Below are 25,663 nucleotides of genomic sequence, written 5' to 3' on the forward strand. Positions count from 1 at the left end.
TTTTTCTTACTTTAATGTAAACAATGATGTTATAAACAACGCTACATAACTATGAATCATGGAAGTCCAAAGAAAATCCAATTCCATGTTTTAAGTTGCTACAGAGATAAGACATATATCAGATTTACAACTTTGTTTACAAAGATGAGGTACGTACCTGAACGAAGCTGGATGGCATCTTCAACACGCTTGCCATTGACGTAGGTCTCTGATCCCTCACAAGGCACCAGCATGACGATAACTTCAACAGAAACCACACCAATCAATAAACAGTGACTCATTCTGAGTGACTCACTCCGTTTAATTTGATATTGTAAAGAGCAAATGTGTCGTCTATCGGGTGTGATCATTACTGACATTTAGGCATATACTGTTTCCATTCACAATAGATAATACACCCATTTTATCCACTGTCTGCCTACGTTTGTTTTTTGTAGGTGTGTACAGGACTTCAGACAGGAGTTATATTGGACTGTCAATAAATTAGAGTGGAAAATTAGCTTTTTTTACTATGGGCTCAGTTTAAGAAGAATAAGAATAAGAATCCAAATATTCAATCAATACAATTCATATCAAATTTATAATACAGGGCCTCACCATCTCCATTGGCATTCCTCTCGCTGCGGAAGATGCAGTGCTCTTCCCTGATGTGAGCACCACTTAGAACAATGTCCTGTCGTCTTTCAGCGTCAGCTTGACCAACCCTGAAACAATCACAGTCAGAGAGGCCATTTTGACTTGAGTGAACTCTGCTCTCCCATTCCTCTGGCAGCCATTTTGGCAAAATATCAGTGCCAGAAAATTAAATGGAACCTTTAAACCATTACTTATAAGAAGGCAGCGCTTCTAAGTCACTACAACTATGATTCTGCCATCTATTACCCTCCCCCTGCAGTGATATTGTAACAATATACTCAAAGGGAATAGTCCACTTCAGAGAGGGCCAAAAGAACGAAGAGGGAAAGAAAGTAACTTCAGACGGTCAGTGGCAGGTTTTAAGCCAGTTCTCTCTGACTCTTAAAGTTCCACTTACGTAACATCAAATGCTGCATTTCAGAGCCATCACTCAAGTTTTGGTTACCTCGTAATCCCGTCTTTGATGTAGTAGAGCAGACACTCCGACATGAGAGGATCCTCATTCAGGTTAACCAGATGTGGAGTCTACCAAGGACATATAGATAGTAAATAGGTTGGTATCAATACAATCCTTGGATTCAATTTCATTGATATTCAACAGTCTGGAAATTATGACAATATTAAAAATGCTAATCAAGTAGAATCACAACAAACATTGCTGATGGCTTGTGACACCAATCGGACACGTCTACGGTCTAGACATATCACAGAACAACTAACAACGGATGCTAGATGCTACTGTTCTGAACCACAAACCTTCTTAGGGGAAAACACCCCATTAAAGTCTGCAAAGAGATCACAAGGCCTCTCTGCAAAATGCTAACCCATGGAGCGGCAGTGAGTGAAAGGAGAGGAAAAAAAATGAATGGATGACAAATGGATGTGAACAAAAACAATACAAAAAGAACGAAAAAACTAACACAATTAGCAGTGGGGGGATGGGTTGTGGAAACATGCCTTAAAAAGGATTATTTCAAAGAGGGGAGTCTTCTGAAAGCAAAGCTGATCTAGTGACAGCTGGTGCTGAAGAGTCACTGATTAAAAGATAACTGTTGTTTTATGCTTGTCGGCAAAGTCAGGATTGTAACATGTCTACCAGTTTACATGTTGCTGCCACTACTGGGAGAGCTACAGAGAGTGATGAGAATAAACCACTGCCTGTAATTTAATAAGCATCATGACAATAAGTCTGACTAATCTACTTAGCCATTGTATTAGGATAGTATTACTCTCAAGGGTTAACCTTAGTTTTCGATGTAAAATTTTTACTTTGAATGCTTCACCGATCAAATCTTACACAAACCATGGAAATAAACACACTTTTCATGTTTGAATCACTGGTAAAACTTACAAACTAAGGTCTGTCATTAATGGGGTTACACCTAATGCAGGGAAGGTGCTTCATCTGCTGATTCAATTAAACAAACCTTCTTGGTTGGAAAACAATCAAACTGCTCATCAAATGGCTTTTCATCGCTAAGCTGAGTATGTGAAGGAAGCAAATGACAAAGAGTGGAAAAACAGAGACACAATGATAAAGTGTACAGACGAAAAAAGCCAGCGACTGCACAGGGCGTGTGCTCGTGGAAAAAGATAACATGGAAAACAGAAGTCGAGAAGTGATGGTGGAAGGGTGATCATGACCACTCATGGGATATTTGACACAATTCCCCTGGTTTCAATGTCTGTGTCTCATGTCTGCTCTACCTTTTTAGGAGAGAATACGCCCAGAGTGCCTCCATCTTCACGGATTGCCACACCCATCTCTGCGAGCAAGGCCTCCCTGTTGTGAAGGCAAAAACATCTGTCAACTCAGGAATACCAGTTAAATTTGAACATTTATTCACACAGCATGGTGCATACATTCTCTTGCAAAGCTTTTATGCAGCACTGAAACATATACTGTAATTGTGTATATTTATTTCCGGCAAAGACCTTCAGGCTGCTAAAAGCCAGAGGATTAGAAATGATGGTGTGTAACATTACACCAAGTGATTTGTAGAATGACAACAGTCAGAGAATGGCACCAGAGACTCTGTGGATGGACGGTAACACGGCTGATGTCTGTTGTTACAGATGAGTGGATAAAGGGGGAGAAAGGATGTGAGAGGGGCGATTGTGCAGCAGAGTGTGACGACAGAGAAATGAAAGGAAATGGACAGAATGAGTGCAGGGGAAATAAGACAGATAGGTGCAGAAAGTAAAATAGACAGCACCGTGGGGTGAAAAGACAAGAGACAGAGCTATGCGGGGTGGGGGGTTGTCTAAGACTGACAGAATATACTGAGGGAGGGGTGGAGGAGCATGTCTGACACACGTCTCCCCCATTGAGGGACAGAGATGGAAATAAAAAAAGATACTGTTCATCAGCACTGACCTCTCCATGCGGATTGCCTCGGTCTTTCGCAGTTTCTCTTCCCATGTTTCATTGAGCTCAGCAATGATCTTTTCTGATTCCTGAACACAGGAAACACAACAAGTGTAAGACAATCCTGCCTGTTAGCAGTGTAACAACAGGGACACTCAGTCTGGATTGATCAGATTTACAAACTTTTGAGCTGAGGTTCAAATCAGAATAATATAATTAATGTTTCATTCAACAAATTGAATGCATTATTTTCACAGTAGAAAGTGGAAAAAATAATCAGGGTTCAGAAAAGGGAAGGGCCTAACATAATTCTGTATTATGGAAATTACAGTATACATATAAGTGTGAGTTAACCCACAAATCATGTTGATTAAGGCTCTTTGGAATCATGCAGTGCACCCACAATTTTGTTTTCATCTGCAGTGAGATATTTTGTCAACTATTGTTCAGTTTATTGATATAATGTGCGAGAGTCCAGACTGATATTGCAAATGTTAAATATTGCTATTATTATATAATGATCTTGGCTTAAGATTACAATAAACTGATAAGTTGCACAGTACTGATTGTGCAGCTAGTTATTTAGTTAATTAAACTTTTGCTCTAATCTTTGTTTCTGAATCACTAAAATAGCTGCAACGCCATTTCAATGTGGATATGATGTGCCTCACTACTAAAGCCAATAACACTAGTTCTATTTTGGTCCAATTTCCTCCGTATCTGCGTTGGTGCTTGACGTCATTGGATGACAGACAGACTGGGCACCATGGTTGTCATGGAAACTGCAGCTCCTCATGGTTGGTTGTTACAATCCTACGTGCTCCCTTATCGGCAGAGCGAGCCTGAGAGACATAAGTCCGAGAGGCCACACGAGGACTGACAGGCAAAGTGTGTTCTGATTAAAGGCTATCTATGTGTGTGGGCGGAAACTAAAAAACACCCACCTCAACATTAAATGAACTTCTAATTTACTGAACAAATACTACACTGTGTGCACTGGTGGAGATGGTTTTATTATATGTGTTTCTGGGCTTTTAATCATCTATAAATCTATTCACAGATTTCTCAGCTTTTGGAAAAGATCCAGCTGCAATTACAGTGTGGAATAATTCCTTCATTTTTTTCAGTAGATAGATACTTTATTTATCCCCTTCTGGGAAATCCATATGTCCAGCAGCTCATTAGTAATTATTAATAAACAGTAAGCAGTGATAGTTTCAGTTTTAGTTCATGAGCCACTTTCTTTGGCTGAGAGTTTATAAAGCCTGGTGGCAGTGAGGACAAAGCCAACATCCACTCATATTGAACAACCACTGTCTCCTATGCCACACACACTTGTAAATTTACATTTATCATGGCAAGAGATAGAAGGAACATAATTTGGGTGGCAGAAAAACAACAACGACAACAATATATTGGTGTATTCAAGAGGGGTATTCAGGCATAAAGATGTTTAGTATTTTTTTTTCCTTCTATTTAGACATCTTTATTTGACATTCATGAGCCAGCCTGTTGCTGCACAGAGCACTGCACAAGTCAGCTAAACTGATGGTTAGGTGAAAAGATTTAAAAAAAAAAAAATCCAAGTATTTCAATGACTGTGAGAGAAAAATAACTGAACTTGAGTGTGATTTGAAGTGAACTAAAACCTACACAGGCTTAGTTTACCTTGAGTCTTTCAATGGCCTCCTCTCCTCCAGGTGTGGACATGATGCGCTCCTGGATGCTGGTGACTGACTGCAGGCCCCCCTGGCTACACAGTGAGCCAGAGGATGGAGAGGCTGTCAGGGAACCAATAGGGGCTGTGGAGAAATGGCCAGGTCGTTGGTTCTCTGAGGCTGACAAGTATCTATTCTTATTGTTCTGAATGTCTTTGAGGTCTAAGCCGACAGCAAGAGAGAGAGAGAGAGCGACAAAGAAAGAGGTGGGGTAGGCCCAGGGATAGGATAAAGGGTAGAAACCACACAAAAATGGAGGAACCAAATAACAAATAGGAAGAGTAAGAAGGGAAAGAAGATGGGAAAATAGAAAAGACAAAGGGGAGGGAAGACCAATGTAAGACACACGTTGTACATCAAAAGGTTAAGACAAACACCCAGCACTCAGCTAGACAGCAGCAGTTTTCACTCCAGGTCGTTTTCTACAGTCTAAACTCTATTTATTCAACTTCCAGAATAAAGTCATTAGATTTCAGCTTGCACTCTGTTAGAGAGTTTTCACAGGGTTATTTTTATGTGGGTCAAAGTTACAGTGCAAACCAATTAACTCTGAGCACATCTTTTCCAGTATGTGGGAGTTTAAGGAATAGGCAAATGTCATTCTGTTGTTTTAACTTTTAACTCCAACACAGATGAAAACACACTGTGTGAAAACTACTATCAGCGTACCAACTACAGGATGGGACAGATATGGAGACTGCAAAAGTATCCAGAGGGAGGACAGGTGAGGCTTGTTGACACATGCTGCCATAGTTCAGCCCGCTGTCGAGTAATTGGATTCACCGCACACACACGTGGGTGCACTTTCTTTCACACACTGATTTTGACAGAGCAACGGCGATCTTACTGTTAGGTCAGGCACCTCATGTCAAAAAAACCCAACAAGCACTTGTGGGGTAACTTAGACTGTCCACTCCAAGAACCAATAAAAAAGGCTAATAAAAGCAGATGTTATGTTGATTTGGGAGGTGCTGCCATTTCGGAGATGAACATGTATACAGTTGACACTGGTACACTGGTACTTCCCAGAACTATAATTACCTACAGGCAACTCGACCTCGACCAACCAGTCAAGTTACAGGAAAAATGATCATGATCTCCTCTTTTGTTCCCGAGTTAAACCACTGAATATGATGCAACATTATGATGTCACATCGAAGTTGACTTCTGACCTTTTGGACATAAAATGTCATTACTTCATCATTTTATCCTCCTTTGTAATTAGCATATAAAAAGTTTGATATTTACCCTCCAAACTCTAATCAGTTAATCCTGTCAGGAGTCCAAGTGGTCTTTTGTGCCAGATGTAATGTGATTCTTACTGTGTGGTCTTTTGACCACCAAAACCTAATCAGTTCATTGTTGCTACATAATCTGAAGTAATTCCCTCAAAGTGCTGATGAGATAGAGCATCCACAAAAGTGGGAAGGATATACAAGCAGTTAACATAATGCTCCCAGTCACGGCTGTCACTGTTTTTAAGTCCTAAAAAACAGAGACTGTATCAAAACCCAATACTGTGAAACCTAGCATATAGTGAAATACCAGCAACAAAAGGTAAATGCTTCTAACACCACACCTGAGGTAAAGCAGGTGGAAATCAAATTTTTGGTAGAATAACAGTGCAAAGGTGTTAAAGGGGGATGTGTTGGGGATATTTGCGAATATAGCAGAGGGTACACTAGTAAACTAGAAATCTATTCAATACAAACTATTACAACACATCAAGGTGGTCAACTCTCTGTATACAGTACATACACCTCAGGTGTAGCTACATAGAAATTCAAAATCATGCACCTTTCCGTCTGTAGCTCTGAGTCTCAGTTTGACAACTGAGAAGTGCCATTCTAATGCTTTGAACACTGTCACCTGCAGCAAATAATTAGTAAAAGAAAACAAAATAAAGAGCAGAAAGACCACTGGCAAGAGAAGAAGCTTGAGTAAGTGAATCAAAGGCCGGCATAGTGGAAAAACAATGCAGGTGCATTGGGGGTGGGGAAGACAGACAAGCTAGACTAAAAGTAGAGTTTCTAAAAGGTATCACATCAGTAACTTGTGATCTGAGCCTGCAAATAGCTGCCTCACCCCCATCATTCTGTAAAATAACAGAAACACAAGCGCAAAGCATGCTAACCTAGTTGCATGCTAACCCTCGCCAGATCAGCACACCTAAGGGAAGCCTTGCATTTGAGATTCCTTTTTGCTTTTTAAGCATTTACATGCAAAGCTGTAGCAGATTAATATACAATCAATGATGGGGTGTAAGCAATGTTAGCTCTTATTAATAGCGCAAATAGTGATAGACAATGCATGACTATCACACATATACACACATTTGAATCCACTTCCTGGGCAATCATCCCCCATGGAATCAACTGAGGGGAGGCAGGAAAAGATGAGAAGGGTCAGAGGTCAGCACCAGTAGAATGAGAGGTAAAGGTTACAGACATTGTTTTCTCAGAGAGAGTTGATGACGATGATAATGAGGACGATAAGGAATGACATGGAATGACTTGTTAAGTGCCATGTCATTAGGCATGATCTAAGCAGGCATTAGCTAACAGGCAGGTTATTAATCACTTCAGATATTAGGAGTTATTAATGGGCATATTATGTCTCTAATTGACTAGGCTATGAGCCATTACTCTTGTGTACAGCAAATGAAGTGTGATATTATAATGTAGCTTTAAACTACCATTTGTTTTGTCAGTCACTACCATCCAAATATTCTATACATTTAGTTCTATGGTAATTATTATATATAGTGCAAAATATATGTTTTCCCTTTACTGTGAAAAGAGGTATAATAAACCTGTATGGTGGTGAAAAAGTTTCTAAAAGCTGTTAAAGTCATTTTAGTTTTGCACTAGGCACAGGTACAAGCACTGCAATGGAAACAAAGCCGAATGGCTGAAAGGAATGAGACAGTGATGAAGACAGAAAACGTTGCCAACATGTGGTCGGCCCTGAGAGAGAAGGCAGATGCCGTGTGGCTGCATTTATGGCTTGCTGTGATAGCAGAAAACTCACTGTCCAGGATGTCTCCTAAGCCTTGGGCACGGAGCAGTTCCTTCAGTCGGGCCACTTCATCCTTCAGGTCACGCACCAGCTTATTGTTGGGATCCTCATTGATGACAGCATTGCATTTGATGTTCTTGGCTCGGTCAGCGTAGCTAAAAAAAAAAATCACAATCACATGTTTATTTGGAGGGGCTTGAAAATCTAAATAAATGTGAACAATTATCTTATTGCATTATTTTGTATGTTGTCATCTATATCCTGAATGGACAGTTTACCGGAGTGTGCTGAGTGTTTCATCATAGTTGATGTCTGCTGGACTGAGGGCAGCTACCATAGCTGTTCTGGAGTTTCCGCCTGAAAATGAAATATCAGTAGAGGCATCAAGGCACTATTTTTCTGTGTCAGAGTTGTTGCAGAACACTAGAGGATTTCTATAGCAATGAAAGGTCAAAATGCTGATCAGGGAATAAAACATGACTAAAGCAAAATGAGTTGATTACTAATTCCACTAATGTAGGACTGCACTCTCATTACACTGATATGTACTCATGTGCCAGCTAAGATTGAAGATAGCCTGTACACCTCTCCTCTACATGTCTAGACCGATGAGATGGGTGCACTTGTCTAGTTTGGTTGAAATACAGCCTGCTGACAGTAGTGTTCTTAAAGTGGCAGAGAGTAATGTACACTAGCTCCAGTTCCATCTTTTTTTTTTAACCCTACTTCATATTACAGATGATACACATGGTTCAATTCTTCTTGCTGTCCACAAATAGGGTTTTCACTTAACAGTTCACATACATAAATGTCACATTAGTAAAGGCATCTTTATGAGGTGATATTAATGCCCATACCCAGGTTCTCTCTCAGCAGCCATGTCAGAACAGAGTCTCTGTACGGGATGAAATCGCTCTTCTTCTTCTTCTTGCTCTGCAGTAAACAAATCATTCATGTGGTTGGCAGAGAGAAAACTGACAAATGCTGTAAGGCTTTCTGTTTTAATAATGATTATTAGGAATGGCAGTAAAGAGTGAACAATATTACGATGCATCATGACAAATCCCTTGTATGTATGTAATAGACAAGTGGTCAAGTAAAATGAGTGCAGGCTTGATCTGATGCACTTTTTCTACTCTGCAAGGACTTTGTTGTGCATGGGGCCTAAAAGCATATAATAAATAATGGTGGTAGCAGAACTTTGTGTCGCAACTTCAGCATTACACATGGCAAAGGCTTGTCAGATCTGTGTTCTGGGAGGAATCAAGAGGTTAGTGGTGGAGCTGTCAAAGGGTTTACCTTGCTGGTACAGTTATCCTGTGTAAGCGAGCGTTACAAGGACAAGAGGAGAGAGAACAGAGGAAGACATTACAGCATGCCAGGCTACAAACATTCATTCCTTGAAGAAGACAGGGTCAAGTTGTAGAGGGTAAGAAAAGGACCAAAAAGAAGGAGGAGGAGGAGGAGAATAAAAGCAATAGAAATAGACATGGGACACTCACCACTTCGGCCAAGGCAGAGATAACCTTTCCTAACGTGGTGAGAGATTTGTTGATGTTCGCTCCCTCCTGCAAACGGAGACATAACAATTTTATTCAAGATCAATCAAGGTGATACTAATCAACTAAGTGTTGATGCAGCTGCTGGCCGGCTAATATAGGAGTCTTACCTTTAGCCTGGTGCCTTTAGCTCCAGTGGAATCTGCTCGTTCGCTCCCTGCCAAGTCTACCAGACTAATTTTACTGACCTGAAGGGAGAGAGGAAGTGTATTTTAGTTGCATCAAGCTCATAAATAATGTACACGAATTATGTACAGAGAGAGGGTGAGGAAGTTCATGGTGTTCCACGGTCCAAGATATTAACAAATCAAAGTCTCCAAAATATGTGTAATATGTGTAAACTATTCTAAACTTAACTGTTGTTGTCAAGTGAGATGCAGCCTGGCAGTAAGATCTGATAGAGTGGCTAAACACAATTGGCATTGTATTAACAATAACACTGTGGTCTTTGTCCCTCTGCAGTAAGCGGAAGTGCTAGAAGTCAAATCTAAAATGGCTCTCTCTTTTTTCCACCATCAACATAAAGGCCGATGGGGTAGAAATCCAAAAAACCAAAACCAAAGATACAAACTAAACAATTGTGAGAAAAAACTGTTCTAAATAATAAAGATGGTTAAGTGTGAATCTAATTTAAGAAGCAGAGGGTGTCTGTTTTTCTTGTCTCCTCTGACCTTTTCTGTGGAGAGGTCTGTCTCGCTGTCGTGTTTCTTCTGTGTGAAGACGATGGTGAAAACAGCATGGGACCTGCTGCTGGTCTCATTCATGTTGGTGGCAGCCACAGTTCTGTAGGTTATCACATACCACCACAGTTAGAGGAGAATGAAACAGTATGGATGTAACACAAAAATTTTCCACTGAATCATTTACAAGGAAAATAACGATTAATGCTAAATTCATGGTCTTGGCTATTACCCGAGTTATCATCACTGGGCTTTATGCCTATTAGAGTGAATTGAATCAAAGGGATTACTTTGTGTGGCGGAGGTGGATAATACTGTAAGGACACCAGACACACATACACAAGGCGCACTCAGGGGGATAGTCACAGGGGAGATACGGGCTTTACACGGCATGTTCTAGAAATAAGCCTTCTGAGTCAGCACAGGAAGATTAAGGCAGAGTTCACTCCTCCCACAGGAGCTCCCGTGACACAGACACACACAGTAAAACATACACACTTACACATGACATGCACTCAAGCATATACAAAAATTTCATCTTGAAATGCTCGCTACCAGCAATAAAGAAACTCAATCATTAAGGTCAAGCTTGGCATGGATGGATGAATGGATGGAGGGGGGACGATTATATGGAAGGGTCTGTTGTACTAAATGAACTCGCCATTCCTTGATCAAAACTGATGGACAAAATTCATCCATGTGACAGGAACACGTCCTGGTTCCAAATCAATCTAATCTTGTCATCAGCTATCAGTCTAAATCATCTTATTCTGAGGATGTGGGTTATCACATAATCACAGTTACTGTTACTCTCCTTCATTCCCATGATCTCAGCTCACCTGGCCTTGTTGCCGGCGTCCATTAGGTCAGCGATGTCTGTATAGGAGGTGACAGCTAACTTGGACAGGTCCTCCACGTAGGGACCCATTAGGGGGTGTTCTCGCACTCGAAGGTTCCCTTTGTTTTTAGGATTGAGCAGATCTCGCACCCGCTCACAGTAGATCTCCATGTAACTGACCTACAAACATTTGCAACAGTAACAAAATATCTGTTCAGTTGCCCGAAGGCAATGTAAAACAGAAACTTGAGGCTGAATGATATAAAACTATATAATTCAGGTAATAACAACAATAATGATGATATAATTAGTATTTCTCAAAAAAGTTGTGGTCCTTGAAAACAATACTAAGGAGAGTGTCAAAGAAACCCATTATCTTTGAAGTTTGAGCTCAAAGTGATTGATTGACATTAGTCCCACAATGATAATAGATACACAGCAGAAGGGGTTAATAATGGGAGATTACAGATGCAGTCTGAGACTCACCTCTACTGAGTAGGAGAGCTCCTCTTTGTTGCCGGCATCATTGATTTTCTCAAATAGATCTTCACAGAGCTGAGAGACAGGAGAGAGGAGACATTTTAGTGCAAATTAACAGCATGAAGAAAGTGAAAGGCAGGATGAAAGAGGGGCAGGTCTGTGGATCATGAATAAAAAGAGGATACAGAGTTTTCTACAGATGATCAAAACATTTCTAGAGGGATGTGTTGGTCAACTGCAGCATTACATTTGAAAGCTTTCACGCCTTAAACAATAAAGCTTAACAATATCATTGTAATTATGGATACCTTGATCATGTTCTTTTTGCAGCATCATCTAATGAGATTCACTAATCCAATGATCATTTTTAGGATGTATCACAGTACGTTATATTAGTCTCACAGTTTGTAAATATTCCACATGGCCAACATGTTGTTTGTTTTGGTGGCCTGTCATGTGCCGGCACATTGAACAAGGTGCTCTACACAAGACAAAGAGCTTCTCTCTGTCCAGCCAACAGCGTGTTAACCACAGGTTATTATTGGTGACTAGAAGCATTGATTCTGATCACGTCTTCTTAATGAAAATGACCAATAATGATCTGTGGCCGATCATTTGGGCATCCTTGATTATAACATCGACAAATCATAGTTTTTTTACTTGTTGCAAATCCCATGGTTTAAATTTGACCTATATCCACTCTCTATCCCAATTTTCTTAAATCAAGCAGTGAGTAAAACACCAAGGAAGCAAGGCCTCAGAACAGCTGAACAGAGATAAATGAGGATAAGGATGTTATCCAATTTTTTTGCTGAGACATAGTGCATCTCAATAATACAAAGGCAAAAAAAAAAAATCTTTCCAGTGAAGATGCAATCTCAACATTTTTGAGGTGGATGGATTTGGTTCTGAATTATGACAGGAAGGAATGACTTCAGTACTAGTGGACTGATAGCCATGTATTATTAAAAGTGACCAAGACCATGACTCAGTGATTGTACCGTGAACACTCAATAACTTAAGTGAACAGGACCAGTAAACATTACAGACCACAAGACAAGAAGCTGCATTACTGCATTGTATGGTACTTAAAACACAGCGGGCAAATGTCTTAAACTCAGCTGTGCAATTCAGTAAACTGAGAATGACATGCAGTAAAACAAACCCTGGGAATGATTCCCTCCTGCCCCTCCTCCTGTCTGCCCATCATGGTGTAGGATTTGCCAGCTCCTGTCTGGCCATAGGCAAAGATGCAGACGTTGTAGCCCTCAAATGCATGCTGCAACATTTCTTTGCCAATGTCATTATACACAAGGTTCTGTGATGCAAAGGCGGGGTCTTCCAGCTGTGGGGAAGAAACAGGAAAAGCATTTTAGAATTTGAATAAACTCGTGGTATTTCGAGCTGAAAACATCACAAGCACAAATTACAAAATGTTCCAACTCACCGTAGTGTGTGACCAGTAGGAGTAATCGAAACTGAAGGTCTTTGCTGGTTCCTTTGGGGCTTTGGGGTTGAGAATCGCTGTGGGGGAGAAGCAATATTAGTAACATGGTTGATAACATCTGGTTTGAATGTGAATAAACAAAGAACTACACAAACATTCTTGTAGCTTGATTTTAAATTCTTCCTCAAGTTAATTAATTTATGTCATCTATGGATCTACTGGATTAATTTTTAAGTATGTCCCCCTCTATTCAAATGAAAATTTTACCAAAAGCAGCTTCTGTGCAGTCAATATGGATTATTTAGAATTATACCACTGCCTACTTATTTTTCTACTTTCCACCCTCATTTTCTCTTGCTTTTGCTTATTTGCTACTTATCCCTCTAAGACAACTTAGTCATTTACAAGTCAAACAAACAGACATTCATAAATTTCCAGTAGTCCTTAAAATAAAAAAATATTGCATCTTGGTTTCACCAATAACGCTCCAAATGGAGCATCTAATTGAATGAAATAATAATTTTTTACCAATTTTTTTTTCCTGGTAATGCTCTGATTGAGGAACAGGATCTCAGAACACTGTATATTTGCCTAACAATGATATATTTGGAACAGAAAGTCACACAAACCAGTGTTTTTTTTTTTGAGCACTGCAACTGTTGCGTCAAGCTCCACCACACACAACTGTCTTATCAGTGTATTAATTCATCATGTGCACTGATAACACAGCTGAATGTGAGTTTGAGTAACAACACATGTAGCATACTCCTTTTTCACCACCTTTCCTTGTTTGATCTACAAAAGGCCTGACGACACAATATTTCCGCACTACTCAGTCATTCTCTGTGGCCACACGCACATGACTTAATAAACAAGAATCTGCAGCTATGCCTGGCATGTCATTCCTCTCATTCATGCTTATGGGTACGTCTGAGACTGGTGGTGTTCAAGCTTTCCACACTGTGTACTGGATATGTGGCGGTGAGACAAATTTACTTAAGGATATTTGCAGACATCTGTACCCCAGTTGTTCCTCAAATCCCACTCTTAAGCAAACTTTCACTGTTTAAGGCAGCCTTGTGTCGGGGCAAATGCACTTCACTGAGGCTAGATGATCAAATGTATAACTTCACTTTGAACCGAGAGGGGAGGTGGGGAACGAGAACTGAGAATGACACTAGTTTAAAAAAAAAAAGAATCTGAGTTAGAGACTAAAAGTAACGGGTGTGCTCAAGGGCTTAGCAACAATCCAAACAGTGCAACAATAGTAACAGTACAACAATAGAAACCAAACACAGTGTGAAAGGAAAACTGCAATTTGCATCTTAGCAAGAACAATATAATCTGCACTTAGACCATTTACACTCTTTCCAAGCAAATCTCCAGCGTGAGCTACAAAGCAGTAATTAGTTTTGTTTCATGCAAATGTGTCTCGCTAATGGGCGAATTAAAGCCAGGTCTGCCTCCTTGACATGAGAGTGCTTGAAAGGGCTTTTGCATCAATATGTCCCAGGCAGAGAGCCTTCTGTGTTCAGAGGATTTCAACACACTTATCAATAATTCAGGAGATGTGGAGAGACAGGGATTGCATATCGCCCTCCGTGGGTCACATGCTGACAGAAAAGCACAGCGTGTCCTCAGACACCAGAATGCTAACCAGTTCAGGCAAAATATGTGATGATTACGGCAACTGCCATTGTGCTGCGACTCAGGTAGTTACATTATAGGCCAGGTAAAACCAACCAGTGTATTTGTTTGGACCCCCCACTGTCTTCAAACAGATTAAGGTGCACAGGCAGGGCAGCAGCTTCCATACTGGGCACTGGAAAATAGATACAGCAAAACAGGTGGCTAAATAAAGCCCAATTTCACCTTTGACCTGCCTCCAAAGGGAAATTGGAGCCAGGGCATTTAGAAACGAAGGTGGATTTAGGTTACCACCAGTGCCCCCTATTCCCCTTTCCTGGAACAATCTACAGTGGCTATTAATGAATGGGCAGCCTAAGCAATAAAAACAGAAAGATGATGAGACGGTGCCACGTGGGAGGCATTTGGACAGTGGGATGCCCATGACAGGCCACCGGGCTGACTGTACTAAGTGTCCTTACAGGGAATCACAGCTGTGTTCTAGCAAGATAAGACATGATGTGAGCTTTCAAATCTTCCGAGTGTGTTGATTTCCTGCTTGGTCACGGACTCTCGTCAGAGACAGGGGTGGATGTTACGTGCCAGTGTAAAAACGTATCTAGTCACAGCACAAGTATATGGGCGCAGCAGCAGTTGGTGGGAGACTGTTCAGCTCCTTAGAGATGAATCATGCTCATGACGTAGCACACTTGTCTCATTCAGCTGCCCACTCCGATGATTTCAGAGCAGATAGCTGCTTCATCCAAGTCATCCATTCAGCCCATAATAAGACTCTCATATGAGACTCGATCAAAGAGTACTTAAGGAAGGATGCTCAAAAGACCATATGAAGTTACCCATTGTTATATGTATCTCCTCCAGGTAAGTGCAAAAAGTCTGAATTGACATCATGGAGATATTTTTGATCCCAAATCATTGTATTGTTACTATCTGTGTCGGACATGGACAATGATGATAAAGATGACATATGGTCTCTTCAGGTGTATCCCACTGTTGTGTCATCGCACAGAAATCTGTCATCTACATATTAAAGGCTGAGGCAGAATGAGGTGAATTTTATCCCTGCTATCTGAGATTAAATCAATCAGACAGGAGTGTCCCATACTTTCCACCATGACTCAGTTTGCCTGAACTGACCGTCACTCTCTGAGTTCACTCGCTACACCTGTAGATGACACGTACAAAGTGAAATCTAGTGACCACCACCACTGACGCAAAGATAGTGATGGTCACAAACCCAAATACTGAGGAGGAATTCCTCTGCTTTGCATTCATAGTAAATTCCCCCCCCAGAGTCACATCTTGTACTTGAAATGGCAGACACATTCTGCTGCCTAATAAGCAACGTCATCACTCGGTCTCTCTCAACCATGGCAACAGGTACAGGACCAGATTCTGGTTGCCATAACAACCTCAACTTGGCACAGGAGGGGAGGATGCGGCACACTGCGTTCTGTTTTCTCTTGCTTCAAGCATTCCCTTTTACTGCTCTGTAGAAAATGTATAGATATGATTCATTTATTTAACAGTGATTTCAGGATTTTAATCCTGAAACATATAAAAAAAAGAGAGAGACAGTGTGAAAAGCTTTAGGATTTGTAGTTAAGCTACTTACTATGTCAGACTCCTTCAGCAATACTTTTACAGCACAAAAACCCTTTAAATGCATTGTATCAATAATTAGAACATAGTTATGAAGCAAATAAGAAATTATGTTGATCATTTCAAGAACCTTAAGAATGAAAGTCATGCTCTTGGTGACAAACAACGATTGGCTAAATATCAGGAAGCAGTGGTCTGAAGGTTCACAAGGACATGCCAGATATTGAACCTATCAGTAGGGGCACCTGGCAGCAGAATGACTGCCACACAAATGCAATTGATTCTGGCCATGTATAAATCATACCCTGTATCTCTCTCCCCTTGTTTTCTGTCTGGTGCCTCCTCTAACACCTGGCCAATAAAAGCAAAGGTGCCCCTCCAGAAAAATCTATAGTAACATTATGGATAGCAGAACAACATAGACTGTTTCATCATTACTGTTGCCATTTGGGCATCAGACACTGAACTTCCATTGGTAAACAGAAGACATGCAAACTCCTGTGGGGGGATAAACGGTACTCTGAGTACAGAGACAGAGGTTTAGTCAGAAGCCCATGATAACGGAAAAGATGCAAACGGCTGAGTGGCACATGAGGGCAAGTCAAATATTTATTTGCCCAAAATGCTACACTTCTGCATTTTCAGTTCCTGCTGCCTAGGATATAGGGCCGATGGCACGCCACAGGAGCTCTCCGTTTCAAGGCAGGGTAAATATCATTTTACTAACCACATCCTTCTGTCCAAAGAACATCACTCAGTTGGTTATAGCCAGCAGACATTTTGTACTCCAGTGTTCAACAAGGGGCCTATAATATGGGCAGGAAAGCAGAGACACCCCTCAGTAATTAGGTTGTTAGGAGGTCTCCGAGCACCAGATGGGATCTAAAAGCTAGCCCCCATTCACCTGAGACAGGCAGACAAGCATGGTCTAAAATGGCTGAACATATCAGCATCTCTCTTCCAGTAACCCTCTGAGAACCTGCTCGCCTCTAATTCAAACTGATCGATTCCTGCCAGGCATCACAGGAAGGGGGTTAGGTCATTATCAGATCCATATGTGAAATATAAAAGGAAAACATGTGCATAAAAAAGGGAGGACGGGGGGGAACCCAAGCATTCAGAGAAATAATATCTGTGCAGAATTGCAATTACCATGTGTGCTTCTTTCAGCAAGACTGAAGAATTTTAATAGCTTCCCTGGGGTCTGTATATATATGGGCAGCAGTGTGATGTAACAGCAGACTTCTGAAGAATACTATTTCAATTAATTCACTCATAGGACTGACATTTTCTACTAAATGCAGCACTAAACAGCCCCAACCACGTGACTCATTGCATAAGGAACAATGGGACCATATGACTATTAGACACAATATCACTGTAAAAAGAGTTTATTGTAGGCGACATAAAATAACTGCCAAATTCAAATTCTAGAAGCAGTTGACAGAAACAAGTAGTTTCAGAAAATGTTGAGCTCTGTAAATGTGCGTGGGACATAATACTCTGCTTCTTTATATCGTGCTACTGATACATGATCAGACATTTCAAAGAAGCCCAATGACATAGTAATACAAGATAAATAGATAACAATTTAACCTCATTATCGAAAATAAATAAAAAGTGTCTAAGCACTGATCGGCCCTGCATGGTTTCAGCATTGCCACGTTAATGCTAACATGGCTGCTCTTGAACAGGGAGCATAGAGAGAGGATGCTGAGGTAGCCACAGAAATGTGCTGCATGTTGTATCCAGTGTCTTTAGATGAGTGTGTGATGCTTGGTTGCCAGGGCAGTGACACAGGTGACAGAGTTGTTGCTGGATGCAGCTCAAAGCTGCAGGCTAAAAGTAGTGTCTGAGCACTGCTGTGCACATTTGACAAACAGCTGAGCTCGTCACAGCCACAACACAGGACATACAACATATCCAAAACAGAAACTAACATGTGGTATCCTGATTACACCCTTGGATACAGTGCACTTTCCCATCTGCTAGGGGAGAAGCCTTTTGGCCTTTAATTAAAACAAATATCTGCACAGCAATTCAATACTCTGTTGAATACTCCTGCCAAAAACCCCTGGTTTATCTTTGATGATGTTAGAGGAGTTTGTGTAGCCAGGAGACATAACCCCTTCATATCACCATCATCCACTCAGACAAACTACAAATAGATTTCTGTTAGCAGCACACATTTTCATCTCATCAGATCAGCTTTTACATCAGAGTAATTAATGAAACTAAAAGGGAGGCACTTAGTTCATACCAACGAGTCCAGTTTCTACTCAGAAGGCTGATCACGTAACTTTTCTGTTCCTACTGGGGAAGAGCAGAGGGGGGAAAAAGCAGGAAGACACCAGAACAATGCACTGAATGCAGGGTATTGCAGTTGACAACAGAGCCTGCAAAACGCATTAGGTAATCTGTTATGACAAGGCTTTATGTGCCCAGTCCCCTCTATCACAATGACCCTTTTCACACTGCCTTACCCCCCTTTCCTTTTTAGAAAAAGTGACCGCCATATTTATGAAAAAAATAAACTTTAAATGTTTTGTTGGAAAGTGACTGGAATCAGCTAAATGTAGCTGTGCATTAAAACAAATAGACCACATTGAAAATAAAATATGCTAATGCTACTATTGTTGTGGGAAAAAAAAGCTACCTTTCAGATCTTTGAAATTAAGACAGCAACTGTCTTCATCACTATCTGCACCTGTGAAACTACATTATTAAAAAAAAGAAATCTGTTTTGGGAAGGAAATCAGAATTTACAGTTCTCTAAAGTTGCTTGCAGAAAAAAACATTTAATTTCTAGTTCCTAGTGTATTCAAGGTAATAGTGCAGTGAAGCATGCGTCTTTTTTCTTATTATAAACATTTGCTAAGAGGATTTCTCTTGATTCCTTGACTCGGCCAAGGAACGTGACAGTTACCAGATAAGAAATTACCAGAAAACTAAATTAACAAGTCTGTATGTAAAACACAAATCGTTATTAGCTTTGCCCTTTAACCAGAAAATTACAGGTTTGCTCATAATTTCTCTATGAAGTTGTTAACTTTTTACCAACTTTATGAAAAAGTAAAAGTCATCCACTAAAAAGAGTGTGGGTATCATTGCCTGTCTAGCTAGAAAGCAGTGGGAAAGGGTGCAGTCCCGGCCTATGTGCCAGCTGTTCCAGCTCTGACTACTGTCTATTTATACAGCAGCAGATGGCGGCTAGTGCTTCACATGCCGACAGACTGTCAGTGACAGGAAGGAATGGACAGATTTCAGCTGCCCAACCTTTCCGCCAAACTCATAGCCAAACCATACATTGCTCCCGGCCCACAGACATTGATAGCCAACTTGAACTGCAAGTGCCTTTTGATATTAACAGCTAACACAGACTGACTAAGTCCATTACAGCAGAGGCTAACGAGAGGCTTCTAGAAACCACCAGACAACGAAAACACGCTAAGCCAGCAGGACTCCATTCAGAAGCTGAACAAACACAAAAGTACAACAAAGAGAGAGGGATATCAGACAGTCTCTCAGGTGATGACATGGGGGGTTAAACCCACAAGGCACATAGGACTGGTATGAACTCAGAGCTGAGTAGGGGTGGGTACTGAAATCTGGTATCCACAAACTCTGATGTTGACAGTTCTGCTCTCAGTACTTGAAAAATTAAGAAAAGTGGCTTCTTCTTTGTTAATGATCCGTAAAAGTTCTTTCATTTATATCATCAACTTCCCTTCTAAGCATGACATGATGCATTTTCACTGTTCGCAATGCAGAAGGTCACCTGTCTTTCACCCTTTCTGATCCTATACTGTGTGCGCGGTGGAGCAACGCAGTGGAGAGAACTAATTGTTTAAAAGTGTGGTGAAGTGTTTTTTCGGACCGAATCATGAGTGACTCCCTAGAGCATCAAATCAAAGTCCGTCGCGTACAGGCAGAATACAGTTTTCCACCAATCATCCGTTACTGACCCAGGTGTGTTTTGTATGCTGGCAGTCTGTTCCCCACACATGCAGTGAACTACATAACACCCAGCGATCGATCATGGGGTTATGAAGAGAAACCGAAAATGTGAAACGTGAAATCTGAATAATCTCAATCTGAAACGGCCAGAGCAAATAACAAAAACTACAACAAGTATACCATTGAAGTACCAGGTAAATTAACAATGACCATCCCTCCAGCTAAGACGAAAACAAGTACCTAAATTACAAGCCAACTGCATGCAAGTGTAAGTCCTGTGTGTCTCACTAAATTCTGAATACACCAATCTGTCAAACATGAACATATTTTTAGTTTGCACCCCGATGCTAACAATAACAAAATGATTCTCATGTGAGGATCCTCATGATCCCGTTTCTAGCTGTGTCCACACTGCTTAAAGAGGCAATGTGTCTCTGGTGGACCAGGTCCAAGGAGGATATTCTGCTCTTTGCAGGTGCTGCCTCTAAGGTCACAGGTCTGTCCCAACACATCCTGTGTCCTGGAAAACTATAGTAATACCTCCACCATTTCCACCAAGAGTCTTGTGTTTTCCAGTTAAAAATAGCATTGAATGTATTCAGGAACTTGCCTATGTCAACCTTTTCACAATGAACTTTGGGGAAGTGGGCCTGCGTGTGGCTGGCTTTATAACAAAAACTGAAAATGATCAAACATCAGGTGTTTCCTCCACAATTTACATCTTGGAGATGTCTAAACATTTTGTATTCCAACATTCTCCACTGCTCAGTTTAGTTATTAACATTACTGGTAACAGCCTTTTGATTATATTCACAAATGTATCAATATCAGTCTAATAAAAAGTTACAGTTTCATCTAGAAAGCTTCACAAAGTGGGTCACCATAATACTGAATTTTCATTACAATATGAATCACTTATTTCAAAGCTGTTTATTTTGTAATAAACCTTGTATTAAAATGAAACACTGTCTGAGATTTGTTTCAAAACAGCATACTTATCATCATGATCATGATCATGATCCGGGCAGAATGGCTGAGTGCTGACAACAGTGTAGACAAGGGAAATACAGAGCCCCTTACATTCACTGCTCACAAAAGGCGCCCATTTTACAGAGCAGTGACCTGGATTTCCCCAACTAGCCTCTGCTCAGAGACTGAAGTCTCATTTTAAATGCTTCCCTGCTTTATGTAAGCATTGTGACATCATGAACTCAACTCTGCTACATGAAACTGTGGAAAACTCACAATAAAAAAGAGACTACAACAAGCCGCGTCGCTTGTTTGACAGAGCCAGAAAACATTAGCAATAAGCAATGACTGATGCCTCAAGCTAATGTCAGATGACTGTTTTATCCAGTGTTTTCTCTGTGGAGGACAGAAATGACATATGAAATTGTGTGCATCGTGTGTGTGTGTGTGTGCATTTAAGTGTTTAATCTCAGTTTGCAGCACAGTAATCAAACAGCAGCATGAGACAACGCCATTTTGGAGAGGCAGAGGACTCTAGTCACCGACCAGATCAAGAGACAGCTTAGCCGTTTTATTAATTAAGGTTTCAAAAATAATACACTGCCACCCCCCCTTCACTTCTTACTCATGAATAATACAAAGTGAGCATCATGCCTACCACCAAGTTACCCGTGCCTGGACTGCAAAGCTCTCCAGTTTGCCTCTGAATTCAGCCCTCAGACTGTGAGAGGAAACCAAACAATACAGTCTGGAAAGAGAGCTGTGTTGGTGAGGGCACAAAAAAAAAACCCAACCCAAAACAACCTGAAACACATTCATTCTCTTGAATGTGGGAAAGTACAGCCATTTCACCCAGCTCAGGCAATGCACCAAAGAGTAGGTAAGCCGGGAGTGCCGTACCTTTGAAACCAAACACAGCACGATCTGCTTTTTAGTCCCTGCTTTTATCATCAAGTAAGAGATGAAAGGTGATGGATGTGGACACCATAAACAGATTTAAAGACACAAGCGAAAATTCCACTTGTGTGCGTGGATGGTGTGTAATGTACTGACAATAAAAGGGGTTAGAGCATTAAGTTCTATTGTAAATTCATTAGTACACAGATCTATATTCAGCCACACAGGCCCAGATGAGGATAACCTCACTTGGAGAGGCAGATTTAAGTGAGTAATTGCCAAAACTGCAATACATGCCACATGAACAACACTTCTTAATTGAGTTTACTTCAACAACATTGGTTAACATTTCCTTATTATTACCCTGTTTGCAGACACACAAACAAGGGTGCGTGGGCACAGAGACACACTCGACCGTCGATGCACAAAATCAGACAGTGACCATGTAGGCTACGCTTCATCTCTCTATAAACTTGTCATCTGTGTGGGCACAGCTGTAAAGCTTGGACACATTTGGGTATTTGCCCTGAACTGCATTTCACCAGACTAATTTAGCAATTGTGTTGTTGCATCTTGTTATGCAAGGGAGGGAGGGAGGGAGGGAGGGAAGGCTGGCCTTTTATCTCTGGTTATATTACGGACATTAATGGATTTGTTTGGTCTGCAGACAATCGAAGCAGAGCCATCTAGGAACAGCTCCCTAAGAGCATCAATATCTTCTGCAGGGATCTATGATGCAAAAGAAATTTACCTGAATAAGATATTTTATTTTAAGAATGAGCCTTGAATCATATTACCAATAACTCATTTGCTGTATTCTACCTCTGGCAAATTTGTGAAACAAGTAAAACGACATTCAAAATCAACAAAAATGGGTGTTTCTTTATGATTTAGGAAAATAATGCCATCATTTTGCCGTGGAGGTGCAAACTGAGAAAATGACAATCAATTGACAGATGCATGTTACAGCTTTTCCTTTTCTTTAAGCTTGACTGCATGGATATACTGCATTTATCAGCCTCCAACATTATGGCTGAAATCCCATCATCCCTAGTCCAGTGAGTGAGTGTATGTGATGCCTGGTGATGCCACCTCACGCTGTCCTACACGTGAACAGCGCTCGTGCGCGACTTTCACTGTCTCTGCTGCTGTGCCTGCGTTTGCATGCCCCCTCCCCCTCTCCAGTCAGCTCCGATCCCGTCCTCTCCTTTAATATCCCATATTTTCTGCAAAAGGCTCAAACAGTTTCCACTCAGCCCCATCACAGGCTGGAACAAAGAGTGAGCCAAAACAACTGAGGTGAACAAAAATTAACAAAGCTAATGTATGGGGGGGGGTGCAATTACATAAGGTGAGTAGTGAACACTGACTGCACACACTCATCACTATGCTATGTACTGTAAGAGCCTATATATGTGGCAAACTGAATCTCACCAGTCACTCATGTTTTGCTTTAAATCACTGATAACAGCAGATATGTGCAGCTAATCCTCAGGCCGTCTGATGCTGCCAATAAATTCACCTGTTATGCAACCTGATGGTGACATTATCACTATATGAACTTTTATCAAATGTGTGAAAGTGTCAAAAACCCAGTTTCTATAGACTTTAAGTTTCAAACAATGTTCTAACCCAGAAAAGTATAGTTTAACAAGTCATCGCTTAAGTTATTGACACAGAATTAAACCAAACATTTGGACTGACTTTAACCGCAGTCACACCCTGGAACAAATAGAAAGGCAAAATTGAGTAAGTGCTGATGAGAGTGAAAACCATGAGTGACTTGATCTGCTACAAAGCTGAAACCTCAATTTAGTCAGAGAAGGCATTTATTACTTTCCCCCCCTGACCTCTGACCACTTCTAGTACATTCCAGCCATTCGCCCATCCCTGTTGCGCAATGCCATGTTGTGGTTTCTTTCATTCATTTCAAAACACTCATTAATGAAAAAGGATTAAGTGCTAACAGGAAGGGCCACCATGCTTATTGCACAAACAAAAGTTCACTTCAGTATATCTAAATGCAGGTTTTGTTCCTGTCTAATTCAATAGGAGATTTCAATAATCTAATTAAAAGAAAGCAGAATTTTTCTTTAATATTGTAGCAAATGGGTCAACATCTGTTCAGACTATTTGAATCCATCACGCTCCGTAACGCAACAACTGTCTACTATTCACTTTCAACATCACACAGCATCTTGCACTGAGACAAAAGCTTAAGCAGGTGAGGGCAGAAAGAAAAAAGCAGAACATTATGAGCCACAGGAAACTAGAGCACATGATTGAAAAAGGCTAAGAAGTTTTCATTCTTTCAAGATGTTTTGCTGCAGCAGAGAACTGAACCACTTGTTGTTGCTTGTTGTTGACGACCCAGCAGCACACAAGAAGACCTCATATAGAGATATGACATGATCGGTGCATGAGATACACTCCCTCACACCCGGCTCACATGATACACATTGCCTCTTCCTGGTTATTATGAGAGTTTTTTTTGTTTAATGATTATTTAATACACCAAAATAATTCAAACTTTCTGTTAAAAAAAAACATTGCAAATGACTTGAGAATATTAGTAACTTTTCGTGTGCATCTTAAGCTTTTACAGGTAGGTGTATTGAAAACCGTCTGAGCTGCACAACATGCATTTGTGCCTCTGGCCTTTAAGTCCCATGACACAGCACGAGCTGTTAACAGACATAGACATCTGCCTGTCCTTCCTCTTCATTAGGAGGTCAGCCTGGAATGTGGGAGTCTGCTCGGTAAGTAGTGCGAGTGGGCAAAATGTGTGCCGCTTCAAAACAATCTCAGCATGAGGCGATGAGGAATGTGACACCCTCAGCGGTTGTATGTGGCGATGCGTACACCTACAAGGGTCACAGAGATTATGGCAGCAGGGCGTGGCGACCTAGGCAAGCCAGCGGATTAGTGGTCCTAATCAGGTCAATCAGCCCTGTCTGCACTGGGTTCAGCGGTAGGATGTGACCATCCCTCATCCCAAACCCATGTCCCTCATCTTTTCGTCCCCACTTCCCCAACACACGTCTCCCCTACTCTTATCTGTAACTGACATTAGAGCTCAGCTAATTCCTCCCTGCGGGTTTTTTTTGTAAAGTCACCGTCCACTTAATCTGTACTAAGAGGAGACTCAGCAGAATTGTATCTGAAAGGTGAAAGTTTGATTGATGTGGTGACCTTCTGTTTGTTCTGGCAATTTGTCACTTGGTTTAGCCCTAACGAATGCTCTTCCTTACACTGGACATCTCTCTAACGTAAAAAATTAATCATGTGGGAAATTATCTATCTGTGGGAAGGTTTGTTCCACCAAAGTCAGCGTAATGCCCTAACATAACAGAGGACATGCTTCTCTCTGTGCACGGTGTGAGATCTACCAACCATCTTTTGGCCGCACATACATGAGTGGCTGCTCACTGGCTGAGTGGGGAACATAGCACACGGGTTACATAACTGGAGATCCAATGTTGTGAACACATCAGGGCTCTAATGAAGGCAGACTTTGGGTGTTCTCGAGTTATTCAACATTTGGAGCACCAACACCAACTAATGCAACAGCCCATCGCATACCCCTTTATAATTACATTAGCTCTGATTTGTTTAAGAGCTTTCACTGAAAGAGGCCTTTGCTTGTTTCTGCAGAGGCCTTGGACACATTTCCTGCACACTGGATAATCAATTTGCTGCCCCTCTGCTTGCGCCCTATCCTTGACAACCCTCCATGCATGGTGAAAAGGAGAGACAGAGAATGGGAGACAGCATATCCTGCCCTTGCCCCCAAGCTCTCTCTTGCTCTGTGTTGTTGACACATGCATACAGACGGACACATACGCCC

General features: G+C 41.1%; 1 protein-coding gene across 50 annotated transcripts in view; it reads right to left on the bottom strand.

The window, feature by feature from the left end:
- The window catches only part of kif1b (kinesin family member 1B), a 57,751-nt gene that overhangs the window by 27,903 nt on the left and 4,185 nt on the right, over positions 1-25,663 (bottom strand). For 7 of the 50 annotated variants that reach the window (XM_085781709.1, XM_085781688.1, XM_085781707.1 and 4 more), the window contains exons 3-23: positions 12,745-12,821; positions 12,463-12,642; positions 11,304-11,372; positions 10,819-10,997; positions 9,971-10,082; positions 9,410-9,487; positions 9,243-9,308; positions 9,040-9,057; positions 8,598-8,673; positions 8,019-8,097; positions 7,753-7,895; positions 7,056-7,097; positions 6,520-6,591; positions 4,673-4,884; positions 3,014-3,093; positions 2,344-2,419; positions 2,064-2,117; positions 1,393-1,455; positions 1,082-1,161; positions 598-704; positions 158-241 (exon numbers count right to left, since the gene is read on the bottom strand). In XM_085781709.1, the coding sequence (XP_085637835.1) occupies positions 158-241; positions 598-704; positions 1,082-1,161; positions 1,393-1,455; positions 2,064-2,117; positions 2,344-2,419; positions 3,014-3,093; positions 4,673-4,884; positions 6,520-6,591; positions 7,056-7,097; positions 7,753-7,895; positions 8,019-8,097; positions 8,598-8,673; positions 9,040-9,057; positions 9,243-9,308; positions 9,410-9,487; positions 9,971-10,082; positions 10,819-10,997; positions 11,304-11,372; positions 12,463-12,642; positions 12,745-12,821 (1,947 nt within the window). The remainder of the gene's footprint in view (positions 1-157; positions 242-597; positions 705-1,081; positions 1,162-1,392; positions 1,456-2,063; positions 2,118-2,343; positions 2,420-3,013; positions 3,094-4,672; positions 4,885-6,519; positions 6,592-7,055; positions 7,098-7,752; positions 7,896-8,018; positions 8,098-8,597; positions 8,674-9,039; positions 9,058-9,242; positions 9,309-9,409; positions 9,488-9,970; positions 10,083-10,818; positions 10,998-11,303; positions 11,373-12,462; positions 12,643-12,744; positions 12,822-25,663) is intronic. The other 43 variants (XM_085781719.1, XM_085781716.1, XM_085781702.1 and 40 more) reach the window with 16 other exon arrangements.

The sequence above is a fragment of the Trachurus japonicus genome, chromosome 7, assembly GCF_045865225.1.
Source record: "Trachurus japonicus isolate A0001 chromosome 7, Traja_1.0".
NCBI lineage: Eukaryota > Metazoa > Chordata > Actinopteri > Carangiformes > Carangidae > Trachurus > Trachurus japonicus.